The sequence below is a fragment of the Schistocerca piceifrons genome, chromosome X (assembly GCF_021461385.2).
Source record: "Schistocerca piceifrons isolate TAMUIC-IGC-003096 chromosome X, iqSchPice1.1, whole genome shotgun sequence".
Taxonomy (NCBI): Eukaryota; Metazoa; Arthropoda; class Insecta; order Orthoptera; family Acrididae; genus Schistocerca; species Schistocerca piceifrons.
In genome coordinates, this window is record NC_060149.1 from 552,106,735 (window position 1) to 552,121,866 (window position 15,132).

Sequence of the window (15,132 nt, forward strand, 5' to 3'; positions counted from 1 at the left end):
TTCTTGGTGTAGCAATTTTAATGGCCAATAGTGTAGTAGCAAGGCAAAAGAAACAACACAATTAGTAGTAATTTCCTCTGAAAGGAAAGAGACAAGTATTAGTGACGCCGCACTGTGACGAAGAGCAAAGGCAGCCTGGTTCTGTAATCCTCGTCGCCAGATGTGTCGGCTACTGTGGGAGTCAACAGGCCAAGGCACTGGAGTCGGCTTGGCTCCAACCCCTGTCGTTTTCTTTCAGAACCTCATTGACTCTGTTCGTTCACGTCTCGCAGCGTTCCGCGCCGCAAAAGGTGGTTATTCAGGACTTTGACAGGTGGTCACATTAATGTGACTGGGCTGTGCAGATATTTGTTTCAGTGGGATTGAGAAACAGCTGAAATAACTAACATTAAAAAAGACTCCATGGACCTATGGGATGCCTGTCAGGGTCTATACGGAATGTGAAGCTGACTTAGCTTTCATTTAAAGCATAAAATAGCGTAGATTCCTTGAACAAAAAACTGCCCAGTGACTGCAAAAAAGCACAGGCCACAACTATCTGCAAGAGTGGTAACATAAGTGATCCACAAAACTGTCGTCCAATTTTATTGATATCCATCTGTTGCAGAATCATAGAACGTATTCTGAACTCAAATATAATGAGGTATTTTGCTCAGAATGTCCTCTTCCGTGGCCAAATAGCATGTGTTTCCAAAAAAATCTGGCCTCGCGCTTTTCTCATATGACATCCTGAAAGCCATAGATTAAGGCAGTTAGGTATATGCATTATTTCTTGACTTCCGAAAAGCATTTGACTCAGTACCATACCTACGCTTATAATCTAAAGTACGACCATATGGGGAATCAAGTGAAATTTGTCGGCAGATTGACGATTCTTTGGTAGGGAGGGCGCAACATGTCATGGATAGCCGTCGACAGATGTACAAGTAATTTCATACGTTCCCAAGAGAAGATACCTTTGCTGTTCATACTTCATATCATTAACCTGGCAGACAATGCTAACAGCAACCTGAGGCGTTTTGCAGATGATTCAGTTGTCTATAATGAAGTACTGTCTGAAAAAAGCTGCGCTTGATTAGATTTCAAAATGGTTCAAGGTTTGGCAATATACTATAAATGTACAGAAATGTAAAATATAGTAACGCACGTCAAAAACGAAAACATGTAGTATCCTATTACTACACTCCTGGAAATTGAAATAAGAACACCGTGAATTCATTGTCCCAGGAAGGGGAAACTTTATTGACACATTCCTGGGGTCAGATACATCACATGATCACACTGACAGAACCACAGGCACATAGACACAGGCAACAGAGCATGCACAATGTCGGCACTAGTACAGTGTATATCCACCTTTCGCAGCAATGCAGGCTGCTATTCTCCCATGGAGACGATCGTAGAGATGCTGGATGTAGTCCTGTGGAACGGCTTGCCATGCCATTTCCACCTGGCGCCTCAGTTGGACCAGCGTTCGTGCTGGACGTGCAGACCGCGTGAGACGACGCTTCATCCAGTCCCAAACATGCTCAATGGGGGACAGATCCGGAGATCTTGCTGGCCAGGGTAGTTGACTTACACCTTCTAGAGCACGTTGGGTGGCACGGGATACATGCGGACGTGCATTGTCCTGTTGGAACAGCAAGTTCCCTTGCCGGTCTAGGAATGGTAGAACGATGGGTTCGATGACGGTTTGGATGTACCGTGCACTATTCAGTGTCCCCTCGACGATCACCAGTGGTGTACGGCCAGTGTAGGAGATCGCTCCCCACACCATGATGCCGGGTGTTGGCCCTGTGTGCCTCGGTCGTATGCAGTCCTGATTGTGGCGCTCACCTGCACGGCGCCAAACACGCATACGACCATCATTGGCACCAAGGCAGAAGCGGCTCTCATCGCTGAAGACGACACGTCTCCATTCGTCCCTCCATTCACGCCTGTCGCGACACCACTGGAGGCGGGCTGCACGATGTTGGGGCGTGAGCGGAAGACGGCCTAACGGTGTGCGGGACCGAAGCCCAGCTTCATGGAGACGGTTGCGAATGGTCCTCGCCGATACCCCAGGAGCAACAGTGTCCCTAATTTGCTGGGAAGTGGCGGTACGGTCCCCTACGACACTGCGTAGGATCCTACGGTCTTGGCGTGCTTCCGTGCATCGCTGCGGTCCGGTCCCAGGTCGACGGGCACGTGCACCTTCCGCCGACCACTGGCGACAACATCGATGTACTGTGGAGACCTCACACCCCACGTGTTGAGCAATTCGGCGGTACGTCCACCCGGCCTCCCACATGCCCACTATACGCCCTTGCTCAAAGTCCGTCAACTGCACATACGGTTCACGTCCACGCTGTCGCGGCATGCTACCAGTGTTAAAGACTGCGATGGAGCTCCGTATGCCACGGCAAACTGGCTGACACTGACGGCGGCGGTGCACAAATGCTGCGCAGCTAGCGCCATTCGACGGCCAACACCGCGGTTCCTGGTGTGTCCGCTGTGCCGTGCGTGTGATCATTGCTTGTACAGCCCTCTCGCAGTGTCCGGAGCAAGTATGGTGGGTCTGACACACCGGTGTCAATGTGTTCTTTTTTCCATTTCCAGGAGTGTACAATTACTATTATTTACAACTAGTGTAAGTGAAGTCACACAAAAAGTCGCACAAATACCTGCATGTAGCTCTTTGTATGGACAGGAAATGGAATGATCACATAGGCTCAATTGTAGGTAAGGCAGGTTGCAGACTTCAGTTCATTTGCAGGATACTAGGGAAATGTAGTGAGTTCACAAAGGAGATTACCTAAAAATCACGTGTGCACCTCATTTTAGAATACTGCTCAGATGTGTAGGTCCCATACCAGATAGAGTCCGTCCCCGGTAGCTGAGTGATCAGCGCGACAGATTGTCAATCCTAACGGCCCGGGTTCGATTCCCGGCTGGGTCGGAGATTTTCTCCGCTTAGGGACTGGGTGTTGTGTTGTCCTAACCATCATCATTTCATCCCCATCGACGCGCAAGTCGCCGAAGTGGCGTCAAATCGAAAGGCTTGCACTCGGCGAACGGTCTACCCGATGGGAGGCCCTAGTCACACGACATTATTATTATTATACCAGATAGAACTAAAATAGTATCCTGAACGTGTACAAAGAAGGTTGGCAAAAGCGACCACATGTTTGTCTCGCTGGAGAGTGTCACGGAAGTGTCGAAAAATCTGAATTGGCAGACTCCTGAAGATAGAAGCAAATTATACCACGAAAGCCTACTTACAAAATTTCAGTAAGCATTCCATATCCTGCTAAGTACCCTCTGCCACGCACATCTCAGTGATTTGTAGCATATGAATGTAAATGTAAACTGAGCATATAGCTTCTGAGGGAGTAGTAAGACTTTACAGAATTGTTCAGCTAATCCTCGACTGGTATCACAAGATTGAAAGGAAAGTGGTATAAAATTGTTTGTCAGAGCTTTTTGCACTCAACAATTTGAACCATGCGGTTTCAAACGTATTTGCCGGCCGATGTGGTCGAGCGGTTCTAGGCGCTTCAGTCCGGAACCGCGCTGCTGCTACGGTCGCAGGTTCGAATCCTGCCTCGGGCATGGATGTGTGTGACGTCCTTAGGTTAGTTAGGTTTAAGTAGTTCTAAGTCTAGGTGACTGATGACCTCAGATGTTAAGTCCCATAGTGCTTAGAGCCATTTGAACCAAACATATCACAACATAACTTAGAGCAAACGTAACAAACTAAGAAAGAAGTACTGAAGTTCCGTTCTGTAGAAATGGACCTTCCTGTAGTTCTCAAACATCTATCAGTAAAACATTTAATTATGATTCCTATGTAATGACTATCTTTCATATAGGACATAAAATCAGGAACACAATCAAACTTAACGGAAAATTTAAAAGATAAATTCACGTTTTAATTTTCAATATTCTGTTTCGAAAGAATTCAGATGGCTCTGAGCACCATGGGACTTTACATCTGAGGTTATCAGTCCCCTAGAACTTATAACTACTTAAACCTAACTAACCTAAAGACATCACACACATCCATGCCCGAGGCAGGATTCGAACCTGCGACCGTAGCAGTCGCGCGGTTCCGGACTGAAGCGCCTAGAACCGCTCCGCTACTTAGGCCGGCTCGAAAGAATTCAAAGCTTTTTGGCATATAATATCTTAATGTTTTTTCTGTTAAATCCAAATGTTCAGTGTGAGAGATGTAGGTAAAATTTTCAAAATATCAAAGCGTACGATGCACATAAAAAGTGATAACACCTAGAATGTTCGTCTTACAACGGCAAAATACTCAGCCTGTTCTGAATGTTGAGATAGACCTGGTCGTGACTCCACTTTGTGCGAATTAATTACGAGACACTGTCACTAATAACAACAATATAGTAAACCACAATAATCACAAAAAAACCAAAACATTTATGAAAATGTCTTACGAAGAGTGCTCACAGATCTTGTGTTATACGTCATGCTATTTTGCTGCCTTTTTACCAGGGCCGCTTCGAGAATATTTTATCACTCAAGTGACTTATCATGTGGCGTCCACCCTCCCCTTTCTCTCGTACACTTTCACCCGTCTCAGTTTTCGATACTAATTACGATGCGCTCTGTATATAAATCTTGCACTTGGGCGCTCAGCCTGGCGCCCCAAGCGGCCGCTACTATGGTGATATATTCTGTATACAAATCTTACAGTTGTGATGCCTGTGGAGACCCTCTCAGCTCGGCGCCCCTAATCAACAGCTTGTGCCTGAAACCTGCCCTGCCATTCACAGAAGGTCAAATAGAGCGGACGGCACTCCTCTTTCACTACATGGAGCCAGCAATTCAACTGAAAGATAGACGAAGGAAAAGACAGAATGAACCCGGATGGTTAGGGATGGCCGCCAAAAACTGGTATCAAACGTCTGATATCAGTTAAGGGTTAATACAGTGGAGAACTACAGTCCAAATCCTCACCCGGGTTTAGGTTTTCTGTGGTTTCCCTAAAACACCAAGGCAATTCCAGAATCGTTCGTTTGAAAATTACACAGCCAATGTCCTTATGCACCGTCTCTAATAACCTCGTACTAATCTTAAATCATTCGAAACGATCACCGCGAACTGAAACCGGAACTTTCCCGTAAGTAGCTAACAACAATGTGTTGTGTTTGAGAGGAGACTTATATTAATAACACGACAGAATGCTTAATGACAGCTGCGAGAGGAACACGAGGCGAATAAAAATCCACGACCTTATTGGGGATCGGATGTCCAGAGCAAGACGCTCTGCCGTTGCACTAGAGAGCATGCCCTTGTCCTCAGGAAGGGACGATAAGTGGCGGGACAAAGGTCGCCTTGCCGTCCAAGTGGTTGCAAAGAAAGGAGGCGAGGGTGCGCGCGCCGCAGCCGGCGGTGAATCTGGAGGGGGGTCTCGTTGGCTGGCGGCAGTCGACTGTACACAGGGACAGTCCGCTGCGCCATGGGATCGCGCGCGCTACGCTTGGCTGTCGCGGTGCTAGCTGTCGTGGCCGCCGCCGCCGCCGCCGCCGGTACGTACAGGCATTCCCTGCATGTGTTGGATATCTTTAATGTAATGACTCTGGGGCACTACCATCCTTAACGAAAGAAGTTGGTCTGAACCCAAGCTAGTACTATTCTAGACATGGTTTTACATGAACTGACTAACCGAGCCTGATAGAGGCGGACTTAACAACCCGCGAGAAGTCCAAACCAGGGCGCAGCTATGTATTTTTACATATATGTATACATATCACAGGAAAAATCCGAGGAATAACTTGGGACTGATTCCCAGAACTTTACCAACATTTGCCCATTTAACGACCGATCCATATCTGAATGGAAATTCGCAGACAAAACAGAATTTCTTTTCTCACTCCTATTAGGTGACAGTTGATTGTGTTTTACCTAGATTTGCACAAAACGAGGTATCGTGAGGTGACCAAATTTCCATGCTGTGTTAGTTTTTAGGTCATATATGCCGTGGCTGAAGCCCTGTCAGAATTACTGTTCGCTTTTTTTCACAGTAGTGTGTGAAAAATTCTCATTTAAACAGAAAGTACATTTGTATAATAACTTGAAAAACATCCTGTATCCATTAACTCCGAACTTTCACAAACCATTTAAATAGCACACTTTCATGTGACACAAATGCCAATGATAATCCAGCGGTTTAACATATTATGCAACTGAACTAAAATACACAAGTAAATATTAGGGTATATTGATAATTTTTACTTATGGACCGACTGACAGCAACTGAATAAAACACAATTTTAGTGCCATACGCGTTTCGCCTTTATTTTCTGCAAGGCATCATCAGTGGCCTGGAATATGTACTTATGTTAGCTATTTAATTTACATTTTTGTCACTGTGGCTATAAGTTACAAACAGTTCTGGTGGTTGGTATTTCGTATTAAGTAGTAATGTTTTGAGCTGTACTTACAGGTTGCGTGGACAATTCCTTATATACTACGCTCCTGTTGCATTTTTGGTGTTGCTCTTCTTCTTATGAATGCCAATTTGCGGTTTTTTTTCACATTCCACAGCACTATGAACAGAACGCTTGTTTTAATGCAATGTTTTGGTTTCTGTTGCCGACTATCAAATGTTTTTGCCAAAGATCGAATATTATTGCCAAACTTATGAGTGTAATTATTGAAGTATCTGTGGTCTGTTGGTGTATGCATTTGTGTGTGTGTGTGTGTGTGTGTGTGTGTGTGTGTGTGTGTGTGTATGTGTGTGTTTTGGTGTGATATATTTTTTTCTGTGTGTGTGTGTAAATATATTTTGAATTTTTATTCATTGTAAATCCATACTATAGCTAACTTCTGTGTGAATGGCCTCAGAAATCCATGCATGCCCATCACCTGTCAAGAGATCGTTAGAATTTGCAGTGGTTACGTTGCACAAAAAGAAAGTGTAACTTGTACATCAAATATTTTCTCCTAGCCAGATATCCAATAGCTTTATCGCAAGTTTGAAGGAAATTATTGTTACAATGCAAGTGTAAACATTTAAATACATAGAGAATTATATAAAGTGGGCTAGATTAATTTTGACGCAGCGTATTAATTCGCAAAGAAAGAACCATGACACAGTATGGTTGGTAATTATTATTTTCTATCAAAATATTGACTGAACCATGCCTTTGATAAACTGAATAATAATCCATTGCCATCAGCCCTGTAAATTCTTCGCCGAGCGGTTCTCGGCGCTACAGTCTGGAACCGCGCGACCGTTACGGTCGCAGGTTCGAATTCTGCCTTGGGCATGGATGTGTGAGATGTCCTTAGGTTAGTTAGGTTTAAGTAGTTCTAAGTTCTAGGGGACTGATGGCCTCAGAAGTTAAGTCCCATAGTGCTCAGAGCCATTTTTTGTAAATTCTTTGAAGGAACAGTACTATGAAACAACGCTATTGATACTTTCAGTAAAACATTGCTCAAGAATAATCGCAAATAGGGAGACACAAGAAAAAGAAATCAGCTGACTAAGCGCATTGTCCGCCCCATTTTCGATTTTCGCATGGGAATGAAGCAGGTTCTGGTCTTCACAATCACAAATCACGGCGATTTTCTTGTGAAATGATAGCAAGAAACACAGATAATGAACTATATCACTGCATTCTTCTTTTCGAGTACTACCTAATGTCTCTAAAAATATGCCCCCCGTTAAAAAAGAATTTCTTCAATATCTCGGTAGTCAAGGAAAATGCATTAGCCATACTTCAAAATACCTTACCTATTCTGGCTTGTCGATAGCATTATTTCTGTATCCTCAATCTTTTGTGCAATATTAGAGGTATCCACTTATTTGAAACAATGCACTTGTCGGAAAGTATGTATGCTTAAGAATTTGTTACCTACATCCAGTGTGCACCTATCGTAATGCTCAGACCAATACACATCACGTAAACTGTTCATAACACAGATGACTGTATAACTTTTTGTATGGATCTTGTTGCTAAACGCAGAAAAATTAAATTTAATCCATTTTTTTTAAAGTTCGTTATAGCGCTAAAGTGTAATTGCATAATTTGTGTTTTCTGTGTAACACTGAGTAACGGAATGCCTAGCAGTGCATAACACTCATACTTTTCTACTGAGACTTTGATATACGTCACATTCGACCAGCTTCACATCACGTCTCTGTAGCATCATAGTATTTTCATACGAGATGCGTACAAGCTACGGTCTGGCGATCCTGATTTTATTTTCTAGTAATCAGCCAATTAAATTCGAATCATTAAAAACCACTAGTCTTCGAAAATGAAAGTTCTTTTACAAGGCCTGTAAAATAGTCATCTCCACAAAAACTCCAGGAAGGGCGATAATGGCACCTCACCAGACAGACTCTTTTACTCCTCTGAGATTTAGTTTGTTATATTTTCTAATGTGTCCAGTATATTGTATCACACTACCTTTTCACTAGAGGGACACAAACATTATATTAGCTTGATTTAATTCAATACCGTAGCCTAGAGTCTTTCCCATTACAGCGACTTTGCGTTGTATCCAGATTACAATAACTTTTTGGCTCACGTTTGCTACTTCCCTGTAAAAATGACTCTACAATTATGTTCATTTCTAACTTCGTTTCCGTAATTATTGTTCCTAATACATGAAGGCTCCTTATTACAAGTAGAACGTTGAAAATTTAGCTATTGCGGGCCAAAATCCGAAAATTGCAATGTTATAAATATAACTGATTTGTCAAGTTTTAAGACGTCAAGAACCAAAACGTACAGCAAAAAAGTGCCATATATCAGAGAATTAATGCCTCAAAAGTGAGGAACCAGGAAATAGATTTTAAAAACTAATTCAACTGCGTTGCGTTGCTTACAACAATTAACGTTCGTTGATGTTAATATGTTCTTCTGTTTTTTAACGCCGACTGCCATAAATAAACTTGAAAAACTGTTCATCGAAGCTATATATGTATAATATTGCGTTAAGCACAATATCAGTATTCGCCTAGATAAGTTAGGATACCTGCGCAAACCACACTGACATTGGTCGGTAGAACCGACTCTTAACAACCTCTGGTCGACTGTGATAGCCCTTATCTTTCCTGTTTAAGACGTCATCGTCCAGTCACGGCTGTGGCTTATGAAATTCATAGCAATGTAATCGCATTTTGAGCGATGTTACCGACACGTCGTATTTTTGGAGTTATTAGCTCCTGAAGAGGATACCTCATCGAACTTGAAGAAAATATCACATTTTTTCGACTTCTGGTTCACAAAATAATACATTTTATCAATTGAAACATTTCGGTCCATAGATGAAGCATAGTCTCCTGGTTAAATGTGGAGATTACATGTTTTGATTAAAGATATTATTAAACAGTTTATGTAAGGTGTTAATTAGTTAACTAAAGTTATACGTAATTGCATAATAAGGTAGTGACAATGTCCTTTCGTTACTCGGTGGTTTGATATGTATTGTAAAGTCCTCCGCATACGGTGCACTAATAATTATCGATGGGGCTGTAATATCCCTTGGCTGAGCATAGTTGGTGATGTAGCCCGAGGGTTGCCACCCTCGTGTGTAGATGCAACTGGAAGTTGACTTCCTTCCATTCATTATTTGTCATCGCTGGGGTGTTGAGGAGCCAGTGATCTATGTCTCTTATTCTTTTTGCCATCTATCTTCCAGGAGCGTGGCGCTTTGTAGAGCTGATACAAGGCCCGACAATCGCGTAAGTGGTCTACGGCGAACTGAATAGTGGCCATTGTGGTGCTAAACTTTCGCGCGAAATCTCCTGTTGCTTGTATCTCAGTGTCTTTTAAATTTCTATAGTGTATGACAATTCCTATGGTTCACAGAAATAATTTACCTTCTGCTGTATATGGTCCGAGAAACGAGAGATACAGCTCCATTTTTCATACTTCTGCAGTTTACATAGTTCGCAAGAAGACAACTTTCCTCGAAAAGTTCCAAGCATTGCAAATGATTTTCTGTCAGTCGGAAACCTTCCTCCCGACAGTATTTAACCATTTTTCTAAAAGCTGTGGTTTTGAAACAGGAAACCTGCTCATAAATGCACGTTCATTATATTAGTGTTACTTTGTAGACATGTTTATCAAGCAATTGCATTAAGATAGAAAACACCTAAGGATATCCATCTACCTATGGAAGGTAATATTGCTTCCTTTCTCGAATTTATTTCTGCAGTTAAACGCTGTGCAACTCTTCGCCTTTTTTCTTCGCGTAAACTGGAATGTGTATGCAGTATAATTACGACTAACAAATACTGTATATGCTCCAATAAATATATAATGTTCGGTCTGTCTCATTACAAGTCATTATACACTTCTAGTTACCAGACCCCTACCACCACAATGGCGTCCAACTGAAGGTTCAAAATATCCCACAACTGCAGCTTCCACGAGGAGTCTAGTTACTTTTGCAAGATCTTTGGGTTTATAGTTATTTTTACAAGGTCTCTGGGTTGATATCAAGTTAAGAGCTGCCATCAAGTATTCAGTTATGAAGATGGTGTCTGCTAAGATGTAGGGCATCCTGTTTTGAGTGTATTTTGCTGTCTTATCCCTATTTATAACGGGGTCGTGTCTCTGGGACCATTCATTCTTCCAGTTTGTTAATGGCTTCTTGCAGGGGCTCTCTTCTTTCTGATAGCGGGCATGCAGCGGCATTCTTAATTCTTCTCACTGTATCGTAAGGGTCACACTCTAAGCTGGTTGGAGGGCACTGCCCATAATGCTCCAAACGTTCTCAATCTGGGAGGGATCTGGAAACCTTGCTATTGAAGGTAGGGTTCGGCGAGCACGAAGATACGCAGAAGAAAGTCTCGCTGTGTGCGGGCGGGGTGAAATGTAACCCTAGGATGATTTAACATGAAATGCAACAAAATCATGCGTAGAATATCGTAATGTACCGCTGTGCTGTAAGCATGGCGCGGATGCCAACCCGATCTGGAAGGAAATGGACCCCAGAACATCATTCCTAGTTGACAGGACGTATAGCGGGTGACAGTCAAATTGGTATCCCACCGTTGTGCGGGGCATCACCAGTCACGACTTCGCTGGTCATCAGGGCCTAGAATCTCATTGGCTGGAGTAGGATTGTCTTCAGCGACGAACCCCACCTCGAGCTGAGTCCCGGTGAACAGTGAAGACGTGTCTGAAGACACAATCGTGGGATACCAACCTGATTGTCACCCACCATATGGTCCGACAGCCAGAGGTCTGGGGTACCATTTCATTCATTTCCCTTTGGTTGTCGTTCACGGCACCGTTACATTACAACGGTACGTCGGTGAAGTTCTCTGTCCCGTTTTGTTGCCCTTCATGGTAAGCCATCTTGGGCTTACATTTCAGCAAGACGGCGAGAGTTCCTACCCCCTGTCTTCATGCTTGCCGAACCCTGCCTTGGCCAACAATGTCGTCGGATCTCTCCCAGTTGACAATGCTAGGAGCATGTGGGCATGCCCGTCCAACCCACCTCGGGATTTTGACGATCTAACAAACCGACTGGACAGAATATGGCACGATTTTCTTCAGGAGGACATCCAACAACGCTATCAATCTGTGCCAAGTAGAATAACTGCTTTCATAAGGACCAGAAGTGGACCAACGAATAATTACCTTGCACAATTTTTGAAGCTTTTTCTTTTGAATAAATCGTCCAATTTCCTAAAATTGTAATCATTTGTTTGTCTGCACATGTACGTCACATCAACCGATTTCCTTCTCATTGGGATATTTACTTCGTGGAGCATCTCTTTTTTTCGTAGAGTGTAAGCTGATTATGATAGACCTGTAGGACCTCCGTGCAGTTCTCCATTCGTTTGCCGGATTCCTTTTGATTGTGTCAGCCCATCATGTTTTCTGATTGTGTTTTTCTTCGGAGGATGCTTGCTATTAACTTGAGGATCTGACTTTCTGCCCATAGTGCTGGGTGTAGTTTTTCCAGCCGGTCGCTGTGGTCGAGGGTTCTAGGCACTTCAGTCCAGAACCGCGCTGCTGCTACGGTCGCAGGTTCGAATCCTGCCTCGGGCATGGGTGTGTGTGATGTCCTTATGTTAGTTAGGTTTAAGGAGTTCTAATTTTAGGAGACCGATGACCTCAGATGTTAAGTCCCATAGTATTTAGAGCCATTCGAACCAATTTTTATAGTTTTTCTAGTACTTTACTCATGTTTACCCAGTGAATATCTGTTTTTAGTCAACAAAGATTGCGTTTCGTGACCGTTGCGTTTAGACAGGACTTCTCTTGTGAACTGGAGAACGTGTCCCATGCTTGGGTAGGTGACCTTCCAGGAATAATGCAGTACCTAGGCACTGCAATAACGTATTTATCCGCTGTCACGGGGCAAGCGACTTTCAGTTTAAAATGTCTCCCCTGTACGGGAATATACATAATGGATATCCGAGTGCAGGTTGTAGACACGTGATTGACGACGTATGGAAGTTTGGGTCCGGCACAGATTTTCATTGTTGTCATTTCATTACACAGCTGATGATTGTTCATATTTGCAATTGCGAGTATATTTCATGTCTTCCAGGATTAAATCCGTGCCGTTCCCACGGTATCACAGTCGTTATGTTGTCATGGTCTTTTTAAGTATGACATTCATTACCTTGTGCGGTTCACATTCCAAGGTGATCCTTCTATAGGAATCCGATGAGTTCTGCGATCCTTTTTCATTGTAGACCATTTTAACTGTCGATTCTGACCATATTCTGGGGATGTCTATGACTTCTAGGCATTTGCTGTATAGGCTGTCCAGAGTTTCACAGTGTATAGCATTGTTCCTTTGCTTTTTTCAGTTGCTTGTCAGAATTCATCAGCTGTTATTCCTTCGTTTTCGGTTAAGAGGATGCATTCCTCAATGTGATAATACGAGCTCCTCTTCTGAAGTGGGTTTATGAAGGGTTTTTCCCCATACTGTCGGGGAGATATTTCGGGTCGTCTGTTTTCTCCGTGGTTCCAGGCTGTGTAGGCCTTTGCTTCTGCTTCCTGATGTAATGCCTCTTTATTCATCTGGGTATACTGTTTTTTTTTCTTTTAGGAGTGTTTTACATCTTGTTCTTGTTGTATGCATGTAGCTGCGTCTCAGATTTTCGTTGTTCGCGTTTGCCTTTTACAGCTCGTTCAGTTTTTCACGCCCACGTGTCTTCTTCATAGCATTCACTGTCAAACCAGTGTTTTCTTTTTTTCTTTATGACAGGGGACGCTGACTGCATCAGGGATTTAGTTAGGTTCCACAGAACATCGTTAATGTTGCCTCTTTCTATTGTGTGAGGTGGTTCTTCATCGTTTATGTTTTGCACTAGTAGGTCGGAGATTAATTTTTCTTGGATTCCATCGCTGCTCCGTTTGTTTGTCACTCTTTATTGACGTGATCTGAAATTTTGCCTTTACTGGTTGATGATTCCTTATCGGACTGCTCGTAGAATCTGCGGTGGTTGTTCAGCTTTGGAGCTTTATCTGAAGTCCCGCGGAAAAACAGAAGGTCTATGGTACTAGAGCCTTTGTGTGAAATTTAGCTTTTATTCTGAGCTTCGTTGACTGAGGTTAAAGCCTTTCTCTTCCATGAGCTCTATAAGGACCAATGTTTTGCTATTCGGTGGGACTATTCGGCAGTTGATATCTCTTGCCAACGGGGATGTGTGTCTCGTTCTGGTCCAGTGCAATCATTATGATTTCTATCAGTTCGTCTGCTGAACTTTAGGATCTTAAATAGAATCCTGTGATTTGCAGGTTGTTCAACTGGCTCGGTGTTTTCTCTTGTCCCTGCGGGCTTTGCTTGTCCTAGGGCTGGGTCGTAGTAACATGTCACTCCTGATTCTCTTCCATCTGTCCCATCTTTGGTCAGTGCATGTATTGCGTAGAAATCGTTCATGTTCCAGGCTTCTCGGAGAAAGGTTTCGCAGAAGATAAGAATATCGTTGCTGAGCATCGTTTCATCGGGCAAAATACTGAGTAGGAATTTTAAGTCTTCTACGTTCCACAGCGTGATTTCGATATCAGACATGCTTTTAAAGCTAGTGATACAATTGTTTAGTTTCTCATTGTTCAGTTACGTGCACGATGATACACATTTACAGAAGACACGTCACGAGAGACTGATATCAGTACACCGGAGAAATGGAACCTTTACTCACTGCCAATACAATTCACTGCTGAACAGCTGAATGAGGCGTCTACCTGGCAGCGTGAACAGCCTTTCCAGCGCCTTAGTGACGTGTTATTAAATGAGCTTCACAAGGCAAAGACGTGTGGTAGTTATCTCGATTCGTGACCACCAACCGCCGTCCACATTCGAGGAGGGTTGTCGGAGATGATCCCAGGGGCGCACTTCTCATTTGGTGGTATCCCAAATGCGCTCAATAAGACTGAGGTCAGGTGAGCCTCAAACCAATGTCGTGCAGTACTGGTGGAAAGGGCTGGTGTACTACAGTTACAAGTGGCCCGTAATATGTTTCCGGCAAACCGATGGATGCACCTGAACGAGAAGTGTGTTCATGTGCCGTTCGCCGGCATGAGACAAAGGTAGACATATCAAGATCTCCTTTTTAATCCACATAACATCCTTCACATGAGAATACTCTCACCATCTCCCTGAACGGTGGTCTGTTAGCATCGCCTAATGTGGTCGACGTTCTCGTACTCGTGCATGCCAACGATTACCTCTACTTATGAGTCAAAGCGATCGCTGTCCATTCATGAACGGTGCGCCATTGATGTCTGCCCTGTGAAGTGCAGTGAGCGGAAGTAAACATGGCATCTGCACCTATAGCGAAGAGGTCATCACTTTATTATTCCAACGGCAGTTGACTCTGGTGGAGACAGTTTTCATCGAATAGAGCTAATCGTGGCACCCCCATGTCACGGTGGGTTGGTGACAGCTTATTATCCGATGCGCGAACTGCTGTTACGTAAATCTTTTATTCACGAACTGTATAGGAGCATTATTAGAAGGAGCTGCATCACATTTCAACATTCCTTATTAAATTCTCGAAGTGGATTGCCTCGATATGATAGTCACTCTTCTCAGCTTCTCTATAAGTCAAACATGTCTGTCCTCAGTTGTGCAGTCCTTCTGTGTAAACGCCAAATGTATCGTACCTGTATCATTGACACGATTCTCATTAGATGTGAA

At 43.5% G+C, this 15,132-nt stretch overlaps 1 protein-coding gene across 4 annotated transcripts in view; it reads left to right on the forward strand.

Annotated features, from left to right (window-relative positions):
- Positions 1-5,450: 5,450 nt before the first annotated feature.
- LOC124722859 (fibulin-1-like) overlaps positions 5,451-15,132 on the forward strand; it is a 649,840-nt gene continuing 640,158 nt past the window's right edge. For 2 of the 4 annotated variants that reach the window (XM_047247986.1, XM_047247989.1), the window contains exon 1: positions 5,453-5,534. In XM_047247986.1, coding sequence (XP_047103942.1) covers positions 5,465-5,534 — 70 coding nt within the window. In that variant the 5' untranslated portion in view covers positions 5,453-5,464. Of the gene's footprint in view, positions 5,535-11,940; positions 11,944-15,132 lie in introns of all 4 variants that reach the window. The other 2 variants (XM_047247988.1, XM_047247987.1) reach the window with 2 other exon arrangements.